Here is a 19,716-nt window from a genome sequence, read left to right as displayed (position 1 = left end):
GAGGCACGCCGAACGGGGGCTCCAGCAATCTTGACCGCCTAGGGTTCCTAGACGTGCAGCACGGCACACAGGCGCTTTTCAAACTTGATCCCGCGCCCTCGGGCTTAGCAGCGCTAAGCCAAGGACACTATACGCTACCGCGGTCGGTATAGTTTGGAATGATGCCTGGGAAAACTACACAGGAAGACACACGGTGGAGACGTATAAAGAAACATTTACGGAGAGGTATACAGAAAGCATCTTTATGTTGTCTTCAATGAAAAGTCAAGGCTAATGCCGAAGTGCCAAGGCATAAAGTCTGGAGGAACCTCAGAGAAGGACGTTCGACTGATTAAGAACATATAAATGGAAACGAAGAATAGCAAATAGCTTTAGTTCGGTGAAACTAGAAGCTTCGAAGTGACAGTGGGGCGTCATAAAGGCTTAAAGACAAAAAATAAAAAAAAAAGCCTTTAAAGATGGAGACGCATTCAAACGAATACCTAGGACTGGACGGCACGACGTGCAAGAGGAAAAGACAGTTAATGTGCTTTGGCACATCGTGCCGTAGAAGGATCAACATTTGGGCGAGTTAGTACTGGTTGAACATCCTGAAGGGGCAGCGCAAGACGACGAAGACAGAAGGCAGGAACACACAGGACAGCGCCGTCCAGTCCTCATATTAAGGTCGGGATACGAACAGACCAGCCCAGACACTATGAAAGGTTAATTATGGAGAATAAGTTCCACGTACCGCTTATGCAACTTGTTCACAAATAAGGCCTGCACCCACTCATTTATGGCAGCTCATGCGATAGTAAAAAAAGAGAAAGAGACCCCCAGGTCTGATGACAGCCAAACCATATTTCGTTGACTTTCAAATCTAACAATTACAGTTTCAACAAACAAACAAGACACCACCTTTGTTGTCACGACGCATTTATTATTTTTTTACCTTTCTTTCACAATGAAGAGGCACCATCGCCAGATTAAAAGCAGGCGACATCTACCGTGCACAGTGTCAGGCAGACGAAATGAAAAGCAATAAACACTGGGTGAGTTTACAAAGGAATGGTTATGATCGTCATTAGGGTGACCCGAAGTGCGCCAACAGCAAACACAACGTTTCACTAAAAGTGAAATGGTTAAATTATGTGTTTCTGGTGAACAGCCAGTAGCGACTAAGTTGGCCCTACAAATCAGTAAATGACAGCGTTGTGCTAACGTCCATAACGACCTCACAGAGGTCACACAAGGCGACATACAAACGTACATTCTACGCAAACACTCTTTTTTGAACAAATGCAAAACCACAGATATCCCTGCACCACACAGTGCTAGATCTCGCTCGCTCAGAGGCGGACCGGACGAGGAGTGAGTCTGACCAGCGGTGACAAAGCAACTATTCAGGTATCCACCTTCTAACAAAAACCATGCCTGAGACACTTTCCACCATGTATAACAGCGAAATGTAGGCTAGCTGGAACGAACCCTCCTTCTAACTTATGACGCCTAAGGCAGTGGTCAAGGAGGCTCGGTAACTGGCTGAACAATAAAATAGGACAAAGAATTATCTCGGTAACAAGAGGTGTTCCAGCGGCTTGTAAGAAGATATTTTAACAAGCCAGAAAAACGGAGTAAATCTCTTTTCAAAAGCTATACAACATTGGTTGCCTCTTTCACTGACAAAACTCTGCACATAAACAATCACTCCTCGCAACTCATACGCTACCAACACGTCTATACATCATGCCAAAGAAAGCTGCATGAAACGGCGTAGAATAGAATTATACAGCAATGGTCCACATAATGCTACACAAGCCACACTGTGTCCTTAGCAATGGAATAAACCAAAATGGCAGTTCATCTGTGTTGCACGCGGCCGCGAAACAAAATGTCATGCGGTCACATTCGCACAGTGCGTTTGAAATGTAGCAAAAAAAAAATTATAAAGACAACAAACAAAACACTTTAGAAAGAGGCATGCTGAACGAAACCTGCCGGTTCGCAAGAGCTCCGTAAACTCCGCACAGCGCAGGAAATTGTAGCGCTGCCGAAGTGAACACACACGTCGGGAGCCCAACCACTGTTTGCGTGCGAGATGCGCGAGCTAAGGAAAATCAACACCGGTGATGCCCACAACACTGTATAGTGCTCTTGCCCACTGCGACGATACAGGGCGGGTGGAATGTGTTGAATCAAGCAAAGTGGTGCACGGTCCCAAAGGCGACAAATGTACAAAATGAAGACGCCATGGATTGCGCAGAAGTCGGGCGGACGCGCGTTTGTCACCCTACACGCTTTCCCGTCATGTCGTTGTTTCAAACGTTCCTTTATACCTTAGCGGCGCGGCGCACTGCTTTGGGAATGCACTGAGTGTCAATGTCGTAACACACGCTCCGTACACATCTTTTTATACATGGCGACTCAAGTTTTCGCGCCTTCACAACGTATAACGAAAAGCGTGTGTGCCGACTTTCAGCAAGATGTAGCTCGGCCTGCCACGGCATAATCAAATGGCGTTTCTGATGGTTCAGTGTGGTTTAAGAGACATCGCGATTTGTCAGTCTGCAAGCACTGCATCCCCACAACACACGTTAACTTAGTCACGCACTCTCGCACTTACAACTAAAATGAGGAAAAAAAGCAATATTACAGCTCAGTATTTGCTTCCACACACTCATGACAAGATTGAACACACGTTCGCGGCGTTTCTGTCCCACTGCGGAGCCCCAATGATGCTAGCGGCCGAGCCAGAGGTTGCGCAAGTAAGCCTTAAAAAATAAATAAAAAAGCACATGCAAATCAAGACTATCGCATATACAACGGCTTAGTGAATAATGACAAGCCCCTTGAAAGCCGATATGTAAACTTAAGGTAACCATTTGCCTCGGAAGGATATTTTAATTCACCCTGAGGACGCCACAAATAGCTCAAGAGTTTCGACAAACGGTTATGTTTACAGCGTTCAACTTAAGCCATCACTCCGGTGTCCAGGCCTTCGTAACGCTTACCTGCTGCAATCAAGCAGTAATTCAAAGGCTGACCAGTTAGAGTTATGACGACTTACACTTTCTTAGAATCTGCGAAAATTATGATCAAAAGAAAGTGTTCAATCATGTTTAATCTCGAGTGATTGCAAAACATACGCTTGAAAGAAAGCGCCGGAAGTACAGAAATATTTGCTGTATCTGCGACCGATGCTTGCACTGACACATTCTAATATCACTGCCGAAATCTGAATTCTGGAGAACAGTTATGCACAACCTATTTAAAACCTACACGCAACTTTCTTACATCAGTTCAGAGCCTTCGATAGCATTAAAGCGCATTAAGTTCCTCTCAGAAGGGGTCGATCTAAGTATACTCATTAACAGTGCGAATATACTTGAGCATGCAATAACGTTTCTTGCGCCAACAAACCACGAAACATTGTTTTCTCAAAGACTGCGTCTCTTCAAAGGCCACCTAACACGAACGCACCGTCATGCTGTTGCAAATATTACAGTAATCGTAATGGGGTCAGTACGAAAGACCGAAAGAGTACAAGACTAGTTTCACGAAACAGAGAAATAGCACCACGCAAGTGAGTTAGGGAACACGGTCAGCAATACCGAGCAGTCCCATAACCGTCATATTAAGGGTTCTTGAACGAGAACACACAAAGCGGCTACCCGACAGAACATGAGCCCATCCAAATGCAGTTAACTAAATGTGCAGACTTAGAGCCGTGGCGAGGTGCACCAACTTTACACTATACGATCTTCATAGCATCGAGGTTGAATACTCGGAACGCCGAAAACAAAACACAAGCGAGACCGCATACACCAGAGAACGGAAGTTTCACGACAGCGGTACGCGTTATTAGAGGTATGTACGAGCAGTTGCAACGGCAACGGTAGAGACCGTTCGCGAGAGATGCATTAACAAATCACGGAGCACTTGGACGGCAACGACGCACAACATGCGTGCAACATAAAAGTGTCATATCAAAGATTACCAAAGAGTACTTTGGTGCTGCAACTGTTCGACCACCACGTGGTTCATGAGCGGTATACGGATCTTCGGAGGGAACGAAACCTTGAACCAATCGCGAGCGATTCTGTTCCGTCGCAGTTTTACTAACGTTCACTACCTGCATCGCAGCGTTTTTCAAAGACAATACATTCTTAACATTTAAGACCCAGTTTATCATGGAATTATCGGTGTACTAAACGAATGATGATTGCGCAGCCGACTTATGCCACTCAATCAAGGTAATATTTTTATGGTCGCACTAAATATAGGGAAATTGTGTCCATTTTCCAATTTTTTTTTCCCTACGAAATATCGCACACAAAGTAGCATGTGATGGTCAAGTTAAGGTCGTCACGATGACAGATAACATGATTGTGGTAACAAGTAGGCTTCAAGAAAGCCAGCGCAAGGTCGAGTACACCATGTACATTCGAATAAGAAAGACGCTAGCGCCGGGGGTGCTACTCTGGACAATTAATCACCGACTAATACGCCACCTTGCCTGCTGCGACCGGATCAGGAGGCGGTGCATGCGATACCTTCTCTTCGGTTCAAATGAACTTTGACAGCACGGCGGAACTCGACAGTGTCCAAAATGGCATTCTACTATTTGTATGAAACACTATACAGTAAGGAGCACAAGAGCAGATGGTGTTGCCCTCTGCCCGGGAAGGCTGTACTACGTGACGATCACTTACCCAGTTTTTCCACGCATCGGGGCAGTTAAAAACGAGAACTACCCTTCGGGAACTTCAAATGTAGGGCTCTGGCTTCTTCAGCAGTAATAACTATTTCACTTTTAACACGCAAATATGAATGAAAATAAGCACAGTTTGCGCCGTAATGCTTCAAATGGGGATCTTGAGGCATAAGAAAACAGAGTGCGCGCGCGTCCCTTGCAGAAAGATGCTAGTGTACAGTGCGATCCACTGTTAAAGGGAACACTAATGTGCAGCTCTCGCTTTGCTGGCATTCTAAAGCTGGAACCGCATGAAGCATTGTCTCACGCGATTTGATGCGCGAACGCGGAGCGCAGGCGTCGTTTCGGCGGCCGTACACGCGGATATCTCGTCGCAGCCAGTTTCTGTCGAGGCAGAAAAGAACGCGTCGGTCGCGATGCTACGCGCGCTTGCGCCAATGACAGCAGAGAGCTCAGTCATGTGACGCGAAGCTCGGTTCCCTGGAACGCCACCACCAGATGGTGTTGTCCTCCGTGCATCTAGAGGCTAGGTGACTATTTGTCACCGCCCTGTGCCAATGAGGATTCCAATTAATCATCATCATCTAGAGCATCAAAGCGTATGGAAGCATTACCTTGTCTCCAGTCGACATAAGCAAGAGACGTTTACGGCATTGGTGAAAAAGAAAGCTGAGATATTGATAGGGCCGGATCCGTTACACGCACAGGTAACTGTACAAGGTAGATATATCGGTTTTAAGGAGGAAAGGAGAGATAGACAAAATGCTAAATTGATAGGCATCTATAGCATACCTGATTAGCAGGCTATAGGTGACTATTTGCCACCGTCCTGTTTGGAAGGGGGATGTCAAATCATCGTCACTAAGGTCACTAGATCTAAGGAGCTTTCCATAACGCACGCCTAGGCCCTGTTTCAGGTTGGTGTCAGCCTTTACATGCCGCGGCCGATAAATGCTGGGCATTATACTCTTCACTAAACTTACCGAATTTCAGACTCAAAATGCCGGTTTGCCAACGGGCTATCTACCAAAATCATGACCTCAAGAGGCCGCCGCACCCACGATCACTGATGCCGTGCAAATGACATTACAAAATGACATCATAAAAGTTAGATGATGCTTCCAAACGCGTGCCACAAAGCTCTACAATTTGTTGCTGTGAGTGTTTCGTGCAAGGTGCAACTGTAAACAAATAAATTTCATGAACTCAAATAAAAGAGAAAGGCATCACAAATAGTGAAGACGTATGTAGACTTCCTGCGCGCACTGCAATATAACTAAATAAAATAAATTTGATTAATCGCATGCCATTATCGGCACATGTCAGCGCGCAAAAAAAGAGGTAGCAATTAATGCGACGCGCCTTCTAGTCGAATTGAGACCGAAAATGGCGGTCTGCCGAATTTGCTATAACAAACCGCGGCAGTACTTTTGAAAATGTCACCACAGTAAAACAACGCCTAATGAGCCCCCATTCGCAGAAATACACTGCGAATAAGCAAGAAAGGTATTTTCTAACCAAAGTTGCTTAAGACAGCTGATTTTGCCCCACAGATACATGGTCGACGTGTGCCTTTATGTTACTGGTTTTAGGATGAAGTCTCAACGTCTTAGCGAATTTTATTGTAGGTCACGTCATCAATGCTCACCCGAAGGTAACACTTTCGTCGGGACCACGCATTATTTATTATGTAAGAAGCCTAGTGTTTATATAACCAAAGCAAAAGGACTTGGGTCCTTTTGCCTATGCCTCATTTTCCAACCAAATTTTGTAGCGCTGCCGCTGCACGGAAGGGGACGCGCACCGTTCTTCAAGTCGTGTATTATGCGTGTCTGTGTCCGTTCCCTTCGCGCGGACGTCCTCGCGTCTGCGGCAGCGGGGCGGTAGCCGCCGTGTCGCCTTTTCACTCGCGACAAACGCTCCTATAGCTGCGATTCCAGTTTAAGCTACAACTGCCGGCTGAAACTAAGTCAGTGCAGCGAACAGGTGTGCAGGAAGATGCCACTGCCACCAACCAAACGTCGTCTGCTTCCCTGCCGGACGATTATATATACACTCCACGACGGAGGAATTTCGCACGCGCTCTCGTATGTTCCCTTTAACAGTTGATCGCACTGAACATTGAACGGAGTAAGGACCGCTCTGGGGGCGCCGGCGCAGACATGAGCGTGCCTACACCGACAGCACAACGCATCGCGCCCAGGACCAGCAAAATGGCTTCGAGGGAGCTCCAGCTTCTGTATGCGGCGCACGCAGCTCTTGATGACATCCGCACAATGCGCATTACCATGCCCCGATAATTTGACAACTGCGACGGAGCAGTTTTGCGAGTTCCGCTGTGGCGACCCATATCGTGCCTCGTGTCGTCCATAAAGCCGCCTTCACTGTCTACGTGTGGCCAGCGCAAAAAAGACTCCGACCAGTGGTTCCGATGCCAACCCTAAGATAGGCTGGATACTTACTCGACCACGTTCGACCGCTTCACGAAGAAACGTACGGCTCTGTGCACTTTAATGCACCCCGCTATTCGCTATCGAGCTGCCATTTACAGAGTGGTGCATTTCAGCACGCTATTATAAATGCCTCGATACAGCGCCAATGAAAACGTCACATGCGATGCGAATTCTAGCAGCTGCCCTGGCGGGGTGCTCGAGACTGCCAAATCGACCTCCCTAACGTCTTTTTAGCATGAATACTTCAGCATACTAAACCCTTACTGCATAAATTATACAAGCCTTTTTCTTTGTTTAGGCCAGATATGCCTAAACCAACCACACTTTTCTAAAGAAACCCTCGCTTGCAATTTTACGAGCCAAAATTGTCGCTTATATATCATAAACGATACACCATGCTATTACGGGTATATTTTGTGACCATGCAAAAATTGAACTGAAAATTTGAATTGCACAAAAAGTGCAAAAACATACCAGAACCACTGAAAGGACTTGACACGCTGGTTTAAGAAATGGAGTGTAGTTTCACAGCTCCAGCTAGTACAAGTTTCATTAAAGCTTGATGACATCCTTGACTGACCAATTTATAGCTTCAATAACTAGGCCGGACCATTTATAGACCTTGATTTTGTGTTAATCATTGCTTGCACTGACGCAAGCCGAAAGAAAACACCCCTTCTCTTCTCCTCAGTTATTGATTGCTGCTGCTTTGAGCGCTTGGAACGTGACAGGCCCAATGCTATCTTCATCGTGAACACTGCTGGCATTTTTATTTTCTTACCTATTCTACACCATTAACGGTGCTAAGAGTATAGCCCGCACAAACATATGTTGCTAACCGAATGTATATGTCAATTAAAACATCACAGTAGGTCAATAAACCGTAAATAAACACCCTGATATTATCGTGCGCTGGTCTAAGTGTATGAATTGTGAACATAACCGTTTATTTAGGGGCTTCTTGCAGGTTCTGTGATGAGGTGCCGCCATACAACTTTTAAAAGGAAAAAAAAAATACTTAGCTTCAAAAACATCTCAATTTGCTAGTTCTTTCATGCCCACAGGCATAACCTGACGCGCGCCTATGACAACGTTTCGGCGAAATTCTAAGCCGCGATAACTGCATGGAAAATGTTTTCTTCGTTTTGTATATAAGCGAAGCGTCAAGTCTACATTTTTATGCCGTTTACAATGTACGTCTGGTAGCTCATAATCAACGTGCCTTTACAGGGTATTGAAGCTGACCACAATGAGCTGACCAGCCGTTCAGTGAACGGTGGTATCCTCACGTATATGTCTAATATGGCGTACAGTACCCACTTCCTAACATGTTTTATTTCCCTTTTGGTAATCATTAAGAAAAAATTCTAGGTTTAAGCAGCAGGTATCGCACACAAATGCTATTTTCATTGCTTTCTTCTTTTTTTTTTTTTCACAGCAGGTCAAGCGCACGCGGCTACACTTTATTCATCGACGCGTTTGGTAAGAATGCACAATACAGCACTGCCCAGTGGAGCTGTTTCCACCGTCTCTTTCAAAGCCCCCTCCCCACCGCAACCCGTACTTTTAAAGAAAGGCAGAACTTTTTCAAGATGTTCGGCCACTAACGTTTCCTTATTTTTTATTTCTTTATGTGTTTCCAAAGCACCTCACCGATGAAAACTACTGTCCCTCCGGTATTCGGCTGTATGTAATTACTGATAGGCGGGTTTAATCGTCACGATGATTCTGCGGTGAAATGTTTACCTAACTTGAACAGTCAAGTAAGCATATCGTAAAGCTGCCTCCTTTGAAGGACGCGAAAAAAACCGAAAAGAATAAGAGGTATGGCAAGGCACTTCTACGAATCCCGGTGTCATCTGAACAGTACGTGCTTTTAACGCAGGTATCGATTGCCTACGTGCGCACCAGAAATTCATATTAATGCAGCTACGCAAGCTGCATTAATCTGCAGTTCAAGCGAGCAGAAAGAGCTAAGCGCTACGTCTTTTGCCTTCCCAGCTGCCCAGTAATAACTATGGCAAAGACGACATGTTATTAGCATCCTAATGTTACAAATATGACGCTAGCGCATTTACGCATGTTACCAGAATTAAAGGACGCACTTATCTGAAACCCTGAATACTCATATCACGCCGCATCCATCCTGCTTAATCAGACCACACATAAAAATACACGCAACAACCACTGCAACCCTGAACCTCACACACTCAAACAATGCGGGCTTATAGAGCAGATACAAAACAGGTCTACATGCACAACTCGTAACATGAATGGTGAGTTGACAGCAGCGCTGACACACGCCCAAGTCACGCGAACGCTGCTGCATGGTCCACAGTACTATTCATTTACAATTTAGTATTTTGTCGATTTGGTGCAACCAAAGTAACGCAAAATAATATCCAAGCCATCCTCCTGACGCATTTTCGCATAGGTATGTTAAGGACGAAACGCTGGACATAATCGCGAAGAAATAGCGGTCCAACAATATCTGCCCACAACGTGTAAACAGACAAGGGCCATAACGCTTCACACACGGATTCGGCGTCGGTGTAAGCATTTTCGTCGCCATGAGGAAAAGCTGAGTGGCTGACAATTCTAGAGAGCAAGCTACAATTTGATTCCGGGCTCTTTTCAGATCGAATTCAATCTAGGGCCAAACAACGAAACCTTCTTTACCTCGGCAAGGTGGCCTTCATTGCTGTGAGGCCACTTTATGCCACTCTGAAAGCTTCCTTACTCAGGCGCCCTCAGTGAAGGCTTCCTCGGTGCTTCCTCAGCGTAAGGTAGCTCCGAAGCTGCCTTCGTGCGTTCTCACGCCGCGCGTAGCCCTGAACGAGCGCGTCACATCTCTGCTTAGCCACGCGACGCTTGCCTGCGCCTGTGCGCTGTCGCCCGCTCGTGGAGAAGGGCGAGCACGGAACGTCTTGCCTAGTACGCTCCAGTCTTGCCAGGCATGTCCGTTTCAGTCGCACGTTCGGCATGAGTGGTGTTGCTAGGCGTTGCACGACGACGGCATGCCAGCGCTGCTGGAGCACATCACGTTTAGCGCTACAATGTGGTACTATTTTACGTTCAGTAAACAAAATTAGAAGAAAGCGTGAACGCGTGTATATATTAGCACTTCAATTTAAATATTATGCGACTATACAACATCCTTTTATGGAATAATGGTGTTCGCGTAAATCTTTTAAGAGGTCTCGAACCCAGGCATGCGGCAACCGTTGTTCCTTACGTTCCTTTCCTTACGAAAGGAGCTTTCAGAGTACGCTTGCTTCCTCCATCGGTCCTTCGCTGTAAGGAGGCCTCATGTAAGGTTAGGAAGCGGTCGAAGGAAAGGAACGTTTCATTGTTTGGGCCCTAGTGTTACGATACCAAGACAGCTCATCTTACGTGCTCGGGAAAAACAAACGCAGATGGCATAAATAGTTTAATATTACCAATCTTCGATATTGCCAACAACGACTACAAAAAAAAAAAAAATGCCGATGACAAACTGCGTTCGTCCACTACGCGGAGGCGCTGACATCACGCATACGAAATCATGCAAAGTAAATAATAACGGCAAAAGGCCCATGCTAGAATCGCTAAAAGTATCGTAAAATCGCATACACAAACACCTTGCAACAACATGGCTTCTATATCACAGAGCGATGTTCCTGTCAAGCCGCCCTCAGAAAGGCACCGCTGTGAGATGCGCGCGGTCGAAGGGAATGCGGCCGTGTCGGCAAGGTGTTGGCCGGGCGCATCTTGCCTCGGCGGTGGCCATACGCCATCGACAGCCCTTAATCAGCTCTCGCACTCCCGCTCACTTCGCCAGGCAGACGGGGCACGAGCACGGATCGAAGCCAGCGTCGCAGAGCGCTAGAAGGCGCGCGCTTTGCCACGCTCGGCTCAGCCTTCGCTGGCTCTCTCGCTCGCGAGGCAGACACGCCGCGAGAAAGGAGGCTACCCAGAGTTCCGAAGCAATAGTGTAGGCGGTAGCCCGCCTATGAGTGGTGAAGTATTCACACAATGGCACTGTCGGTGGTGGATTGCTTGAGTGTTGACGGACCCGCCGGCGAGTTCACTCGAGGCCCTGCATGAGGATGTGCATCTCGCGGAAGAGGTGACCCAGCTTTCCTTGCATCGTCTGGCGCTTGAGCAGAAACGACCGGATGGAGAGCAGCTGGTTGTAGCAGCTCATGCACTTGTTGTACCTGTCGCAAGAAGGGGAGAGGAAGTGGCACATTCGCACGGTATCTCCACAAGTCAAGGCTGTGCTCGCAGATGTCGGCTCTAAAAGACGGCCCAGGAAACGCTTCCCCATTTTGTCACTTTAACGAACGCGAAAACTGTGTAGAGCAACTAGCTGGGCGCGTTGGTAAGGAACCATCAATAAATATCACCGCGATTGACAGAGATAGAACAGAGAGCCGCAAACACTACACACTTGCATTGTTTTCCTTTGTTTGCTGTCAGCGTTGTTCAGCCACACGTGCGCGCTTCCTACATTTGAGGTGCACGCGTTAAATGTAAGCTTACACAATATCGTCAACAAAGGCTTCTTAGAAAGGGTGTTCGCAAGCAAGCGTGCGGAAACACGTGCTAAAGGCCCGTGCGCGGAGCCGAAGCAATGCGCGCATCGGTACCAAGGCTACCGCACAGCCACGCAGCGCCGCGTCGAACAGGTGAAGCCTGTTCGACGTGAAGAAGAAAGCGCGGGCGTGAGGGGTGCGACAGGGGCAGGAAAACGGGCGGCCCAAGGAAGCGAGGCGCGGGCACCAGTGCGGCAGCGTGCGGTGCCGCTCGCAGCCCAGTAATGACCGCTGTCCGTCTGTTGGGTAACCTGGGTGTGTTTGGGGAGCTTATGCCGCTCAGCGTCCCACAGGGCTTGAATCCTCCGCCTAATTGTACCTCACGGGAGGGCCGCGAGAAACGACGGCCGTCAGGGCGAGTGGTCGGCGGCGCGCGATCGCAATCGCAATTAAAATGGCAAGGGACCACGGGGGTTTTCTTTGTTTCTTCCTTTCTCCCTGGGCGCCGTTTTTCGCGTCCCCACCGACGCCGTCCGCGGCACCCCTCCTCCTGGTTGGCCCCCAAACTAATGATAACAAATTTGAGCCTCGCGGCGCAGGCCGTACATCTCCAGTTTGTATCTGGTTTCCGTTTCGTTCTCCTTCATGAATTTCACAGCTGCCCCCTCGAAGACGGCGCGCCGGAACTCCCGCGAGCCACTCCTCTCGCGCACTGCACGATATATTACATACACGCCCAGTATTACAGTCGGACAATTACGGAGTTTCTTGCCCCTCCCAGACAGAGATTTCGCGGCACTCGGCCGGCCTGCACGCAGTCGCCGCCCGGCTGGGTTGCCCCCTCTCCCCGCACGCACTGTCGCCTCGGTGCGGGGTGGCTTCGAAGCTCAGGGGTGGGAGCCGGTCGCGGGCTCTGTGCGCACTACAACAACGCGGCGCGGGTGAATCAACTGCTCGCGTGTCCCCTCCGATGTCGTGGACTGCGAAGCAGCTCTCACCTTTCTTCCCTGGAGATGTCCACCCCTACACCGGGCGGCGCTGTTATGTTCGTCTTGATGACCGAGGCGAAGTTCTTGAGCAGGATGCGGAGACAGGCACAACCGGTTGACATGTACCTGCACACAGAGCACCGAAACACGCTGCATTAATTAAGAGGCCACCCGTTGTGTACGAGCCGCTCGCGAGAACCGGCGGGTCGCGCTTTGCATATACTTCACCACATCGTGCGCCTGTTCGCACAGATTCGTTCAACGGCAGATACGCAGGAGCATCCACAAAGTATATAAATCGAGCGACTAATGGTTCTTTGAGATAAATGAAAATAAAGACAGGCTGTGACAGGAAGGTCCGACTTGGGTTCTGCAATTCCGACTCAACTTGGGTAAGCAAGCCCGCAGTCAGCGACCCGAATAAATCAATGAACGGAGCGAAACGCCCGCCATGTAGCACCGGCAGTGCTGCATCATGCAATGCAGCACCTGGCGATTCGCTCCACCCAACCCGCGTTCCACAGGACGTACGAGCGGCCGGGCGCAACTTTCTCCGGGCACAGACAGGAGACGACAAAGCGCCGCATGCCGCGGCGAGTATTTACATAAGAGGGTGTGAGCTCCGGTCATTTTCGATGCGGCACCGGGTCAATCGGGTGCATTCCTGGCATTCCCAGGGCGGCATCTCCAGCCTTAATGAACGGCAGCCCGAATATATCGACGTGCCGCGGCGTCGGCGCATACAGCACCGGAGCCACACCTTCGGCACGCCACCGTTCCCGCACCACGGACCGATCGCAGCGCACTCTCGCACCAGCACGCTTCGGCTAACGAAGGTAATTAATGATGCATAAGTGCTCGGGGCCATAATCTGGACCTGCGCACTGAGCGAGGGCCGCACAGCCCGGCGGATGCCACGACCATCGTCCGACCACCGCGGCCACGACGGCAGCGCGCGCGGCAAGCACGATCACAGATTGAAGCAGAAGTGCGCGACGTGCAAGAAACGTCGCGGAGCTGGGTCTAACTACAAACAGGGTGCGAAGTGTGCCCACCTGCGGGACCAAGGGTACAACAGAAGACAGCGAAGCAAGCAGCTTTTCGACAACAGTGGAAATTCTGCAAGGCCCGATTGTCAAACAGAGCGCAGAGATCGCGGCGGAACAGCGCAAAACCGTATTAACTGTGAGCAGGCACGTTCTCAGCATAATTTAAATAAATGCGTGAACAAATGTGGCATGAAATCTCAAACGAATTTCCTGGGCGTCGGCAATTTCCCCAGGCAGCGTCTGCCGCGAGACTCTCTCTCTCTCTCTATCTCTCTCTCTCACACACACACACACACACACACACACACACACACACACACACACACACACACACACACACACACACACACACACACACACAAAGAAAAAACGACGTTTCTTTTTCCAGCTCTTTTTCAGCCTTAGTTACTTTCCCCCAAAACATCACCCGACATCGACCCTAGAGTCAACCCAGTACGTACTGTACCATATGCGCGGGGCGGTCTACAACACTACAACTACATATACCACATTAGGTCTGCGGAAATCCGAAAAGAAAGTTACTTAAGAACTTTTGCTTGTATTCTTTTAATAAAGAGTTTCGTAAAAGAAGTGCATAAGGAAATATCGAAGACTCGTTGCACAGTAAACTACGTAGGACATTGCTGCGAGCACATGCCATTTAAGGTGAGGAGACGAACAAACAACGCCTTCACGAGCAGCTGCCGATCACCAATAGTCGAGGTACCAATTGCCAAAGTTTGGGCGAAGAACGCCAGACTTTTTTTACCGCCCCCGACGAGACCTGACTTGCAGAAATGGACAGGAGTGCATAACTTGTCGCTGGTGGCCCGAGCACCGCCAACTGCTCGTGCTGTTGCATCCACGGCCCGCGTATAGGCGCGGCACTCCAAAAAACGGTGGCGTGACTCACGGGCACGCACAACTGGGCGTGCTTCTGCTTCAGAGCAGGCAGTTCGAGAAATCTCGCGCCAGATCACAGGTGGTCCCCTCAGCACGAACACACAGCGGAGAGATACTCCTCCGTGAAGAGCAGCGAAACGACTCGAGAAGGGCGAAAGCTTAACCAAGCCAGGATTGACGCTAGCGTTCCGAGTGCGCCTGCGGAGTCACGTTGTGTACCTCTTGCTCGCATTCGCGTCGGCTCCATTCGTTGAAAAGCCATTCTCTGGCGCTACGGCGCAATATGTCCAGAGAAAAACAGCACGGTAGGGTGGAGTTTTCTGATGCACCATCTGGAACGCACAAGACTAGACTACTTCGACTGCTAGCAGCGTCCAGTCACACGTGAGTACAGTCTAAATTACCCTGCAAGTTTAGCCATACCACTTCAATTGAGGTCCAAGAAACGCACAAAATTACACCTACAGATATACAGGGTGTCCCAACTATCATGCACAAAGATTATGACAACATTTAAAAACAATATTAAAGAAAATGCTGCACCTGAACACTGCAAAACAGGAATATTGCACTACAAAAGAGGATACACTGTTAACGACATTTCAGTGGAGGACTCGTGTCAAAAGTAAAAGAAGAAAAATAGAAAAAAATAGAAGAAAAGGGTCAGCTCCCCTTAAAGGGATACTAACGAGAAAGGCAAATAAATTTTAACTGATAAAATATTCTTTCACAACTCTATCTCACAACAGAAGGTTGATTACTATAACTAAGAGAAAATTAAGGTCGAGCTACTTCTTTATTTTTTTTTCGAATTGCGCGCCGAAATCCTAGCGCCGGTACAACAGTGTGATGTCATAAATTTCAATTTATTTCTTTTCCCCGCTGCAATCGCACAGTAAAAATTCTCGAAACTTGCTAAGTTCAGTATTTGGCTGCTACACAGCATTAGTGGAACCTGTTTTAAAATATGGTATTACATTATATGGAAACTGCTCGGAGTATAAGAAGCAAGCATTAAATGTTATACGAAAACGAATCGTGAACAGTATATCTTACGGTACCAAATTACACACGGTTGATATGAAAGAGAAATACGATGAGTTAGGCATCCTACAGATTCGTGAGCTGTTTTATTTTGCTGTGTTGACGCGGTATTATTATTCAAATGAATATAAAACTCCTGTAAAAAAAAACATTTACATTGAGGAAAACAGAACGTTTTGTTAAACTACGGGTCTATAGTAATTATGGTAAAAAGATGCGCAATTACTATGTACCAGCTATGTTTAATGAAATTCTTGATGATATAATATGTCTTGCAAGCAACAAGAGAAAGATGATTACTGGTTTAAGAGATTGGTGCGTAAATTTGTTGCCTTGTGTATAGCTTTACTTGTTTCGTATATGTTATTTTGTGCCGTCAGATTTATCGGCAATGTCGTGTATAACATGAAATGCATGTATATGAAATTATTTTTTTTTAGAAGATTCTCCACCTGCTGCCTCACCAACCAACAAGCACAACATGCTTAGGCAGGTCAGAATTTATGTATTTGTATGCTGCATTTGACAAATAAACTTTGAAACTTCTTTACAAGACAATGAAAATAATCCTTGCGTATTTTCGGGCTTATGAAACCTCCTCGAACCGTGCGAGTGGCTTTATTGGTAAGTTAGTTTTTGGTAAGTAAGACGGGTAAGTTACCAATAAAGGTTATCTCATTTTCCTCTTTATATAGTGTCCTTTTAATGAGGGGGTCATCAACGACGCGTGAAGTCATTTATTAAAGGAGCACCAAAAAAAATAAAAAATAAAATAAAACAGCGTAATAAGGTTTTATCGCAACGATTACATTGTGGTGGAGCATCCCCTTCATACGTACAGTGCGCCGGGTGAGAATTCTTGCAGAATATGGTCGCCCATTTCAAGCTCACGCTCTCAGCGCCAGATTAAATTAAATCAGACCCTGGCGTTTTACGTGCCAAAACTATGATCCAATTATGATTTTCACAGTGGCGGTGAACTCCCGGTTATATTTGACTGCCTGAGTTTCTTTAAAGTGCACCTAAGTATAAGTACACGAGTGTGATTGCATTTCACGAACACCATCGAAATGCGGCAGCGGCGGCCAGGATCGAACCGGCGACCTCGAGCAGCGTAACGCCACGGTTAGCGTCAGACTAACAAACACGTGCTTGTAGTCACAAAAACGTTCCTGCGCCAAACAGTTCGTAGGAATAGGAGCCGGTTAATCGTGGTACTGGTCACTGTATTAACGAACGCGGTTGCAAAGAGCTCTTACGAAGAAAAAAAGCTTTCTGAATTCGGCATCCCGATTATCAAGCGGGAAAGCTAAGCACAAGCGAACACGAGTACTCTTGGGAACGTCGCGCTCGCCAGGTATACCTCTGCCACCGGCAAGCTACGCTGGCACGGCGAAGGAGGCGAAACAGGAATCGACGGCGAGCTACGCGCACGCACTCACGCCCGGGAGTCCGAGAAGGGGCCGCCGCGTGACACTTGGTGCGCGCAGGCAGCCGACGGAACGTCCGCTCCGATGGCTCGCGCCCAGAAATCGCATAAATGAAGGCGCATTTGAACTGCAAATGTAATTGCAGGGAGGAGACTCGGATCCCACTGGAGTCGTTTTCCTTTGATTGAGATGAATTATGGCCAACGGGTTTGCCAGGCCACCGAGAAAATGGTATTTCGTGAAGAAGGGGAGGGGGTAATTTGTTTCGTAACGAGCGGCCAGGCCGGCCTCCCGTCGCAGTTCGGCTGTGTGTGTGTGCGCGCGCGCGATCCGGACGCCGAATGGCACCGGGCCGGCGGAGAGCGAGTCCGATCGCAAAACGAGCCGCCCCGCCCCTTCGGAGCCGCGCCATCAAGTTGTTGACCTTTGCACGTCGATGCGCGCGCGGCGCCCGACCCGAAACCTTCCCCGAAAGCTGGCAAAACAGAGTCGGGAGACGCTTGTTCCAATTACACAATCGACTCGCACGGTCCGAAAGCGATGCGTCCTCCGCCATTCGGTCGGTCGTACGCGGCTACGGCAGCAGGTAAGTGTATAATCACCGCTCGCTCCGCCGCGCGGGGAGCCGTGGACAAGAAAAAAAGGAAGACAGCAGCAGTGGGACGCGCGAGATGTGCGCGCGCGCACCGGTTGCCTCGAGATACAGCATGGAAGAAAGGAACGGTGCACCGAGAGAGAGCGCTGCGAAAAGAACAGAGCCGCCGTCGTGTGCTGCGCGAAAAACGAAACGTGCGGCCGTACAATGAGTGCCAGCGCGCGCAAAACCATGAATCGAGAGTGCCGCGGGGTGGGAGAAGGAATCTCGCAGTACGCGGACGCCACCAGTCGCTGCTATAGCCGGTACGTCCCGACGTTAACGACTAATCGGGTGTACAAAGCGAAAAAGGGAAAAAAAAGAAAATGAGAAATACTGAAGTAGTAGTTAAATACGTTTAGCGAGCAGCTTTCCACAGAGCAGAGTGGCCTGCGCGAACTGTCCAGAAAAACTGCGCGAATCCCGAGGCAAGCAGGGCGCGCCACCAACGGCAGCCACCAATCGGCAGATGCGGCTTCATCGAGGTCAAAGGAGGCGCGATAACAAATCGGCTCCATTTCAGACACCCGCCGATAAGCATCAGATCGCGTTTCCCAAAAGGGCAGCGCACAGAGAGCGAGACAGCCGTCACAAAACAAGGGGCCAGGTCGCGCTGGCCGCCACCGGGGAGGCAAACTCCCCCGGAAAAAAAGAAAGGGAAGAGGGTGCGCGAAGGAAAAAAGAAAGGAGGCTTGGAAAGCGACCGATAGCATCGATCGTTCGTCCCGAAGAAAGTCACAATGGCACCCTTTGAACGCACCGCGCGTACGCGGCTCCACTGCGACCCGACGGCGCACCGGGCGGCCGATGCACGCACACGCTCGGAAAAAAGCCGGTGGGAGGCTGACGTGGACATTAGATGTCACACGCACGGACACTTCTTTGTCAGCAGCGCCACGACCCCGTCCACACTGTCGGTGAGGCACCGTGCCCAGGACTCTAACGCCTTTCTCTCGGATAAAGATGTTCCCAACAAGGAAAACCTTCGCAGCATGAACCCGTTCGGTCGGTCGGGAACAGAAGTCGCCAAAAGTGGCGAGCAGTCGATTGCTTCCCACCCGCGTAACAAGCCGCTAGCGCTTTCCCATTTCCGTGGATAGCTTAAAACGCGGACGGTACAACAAAATTAGCCTACCGGCCGGAAGCCTCGCCTATCAGATGTAAGCGAAGTGCCAAATATTGCAGCATACTAAACGCGTGACCAGCAATACCGCCAGTGATGAGCACGTGCCACGAAGGATTTTAAAGGTAAACTAACTCTCACTTAAATGACTTCGCCCAAGTAGCAGTAAACTACGCGGTTGGGTGACAAAATACGCGTACGCGGAACGTTTGTGTACCTCTGTCATTGGACAAGTTACTTTGCGGCAACTCATTGTCACTAACGCGAAACTATTTAAATTGGGCAAGTTTTCCCTCGGTCAAAACATTTGCGCTCAAAACGGCCCCTTAAAAACGACCCATCAGCAGAGTCATCGTGCGGACGACACACAGCGTGTCCACCGTAGACGGCGCGTGTGCCCGACCGGCGGCGCCACTGCAAGCGAGAGAACGGGCCGCGGCCGTGCGCGCGAGGCTGGCACTCCTCCCGCAGAGGAGGAGGGAGTTCCATGTCTGACGTCTTCATCGGGCGACTCGCGGAACGAATGGCTGGGCCGCCCGTCGACGTCGGACGAACCGTGACCAAGCAGAAAACTAGAGGCGCACAACAATGCTCCACCGTACTCGGCCCCCGCGAAGCGAGACTGCTTTGTGGGAAACAGTGTTGGTCCGGGGACCCAAGCTTCGACAGTTGCCACGTTATATTGACAGGCGAAGGGAAGAAGGGAGAAAACGTGCGCCTAGTCTACAAAAAGATACACTTCGGTATGCACGTCTAACGTAACCTGTTCTGAGGCGTCACTCGCACTCCTAAACCGTTAGCAGACAGTATGGAGATTATCCAGACTGGCTGCAAATCGAAAACCCGAGGACGACGTTGTTTCGTGCGCCTGCGAGAGG

General features: G+C 49.0%; 1 protein-coding gene across 7 annotated transcripts in view; it reads right to left on the bottom strand.

Annotated features, from left to right (window-relative positions):
- Window positions 1-901: 901 nt before the first annotated feature.
- The window catches only part of kat80 (katanin p80), a 200,997-nt gene continuing 182,182 nt past the window's right edge, over window positions 902-19,716 (bottom strand). For all 7 annotated transcript variants that reach the window (XM_075676416.1, XM_075676391.1, XM_075676403.1 and 4 more), the window contains 2 exons: window positions 12,665-12,781; window positions 902-11,348 (listed from right to left, as the gene is read on the bottom strand). In XM_075676416.1, the coding sequence (XP_075532531.1) occupies window positions 11,216-11,348; window positions 12,665-12,781 (250 nt within the window). In that variant the 3' untranslated portion in view covers window positions 902-11,215. The remainder of the gene's footprint in view (window positions 11,349-12,664; window positions 12,782-19,716) is intronic.

The sequence above is a fragment of the Dermacentor variabilis genome, chromosome 1, assembly GCF_050947875.1.
Source record: "Dermacentor variabilis isolate Ectoservices chromosome 1, ASM5094787v1, whole genome shotgun sequence".
Classification (NCBI taxonomy): Eukaryota; Metazoa; Arthropoda; class Arachnida; order Ixodida; family Ixodidae; genus Dermacentor; species Dermacentor variabilis.
This window is presented reverse-complemented; position numbering and strand designations above follow the sequence as displayed.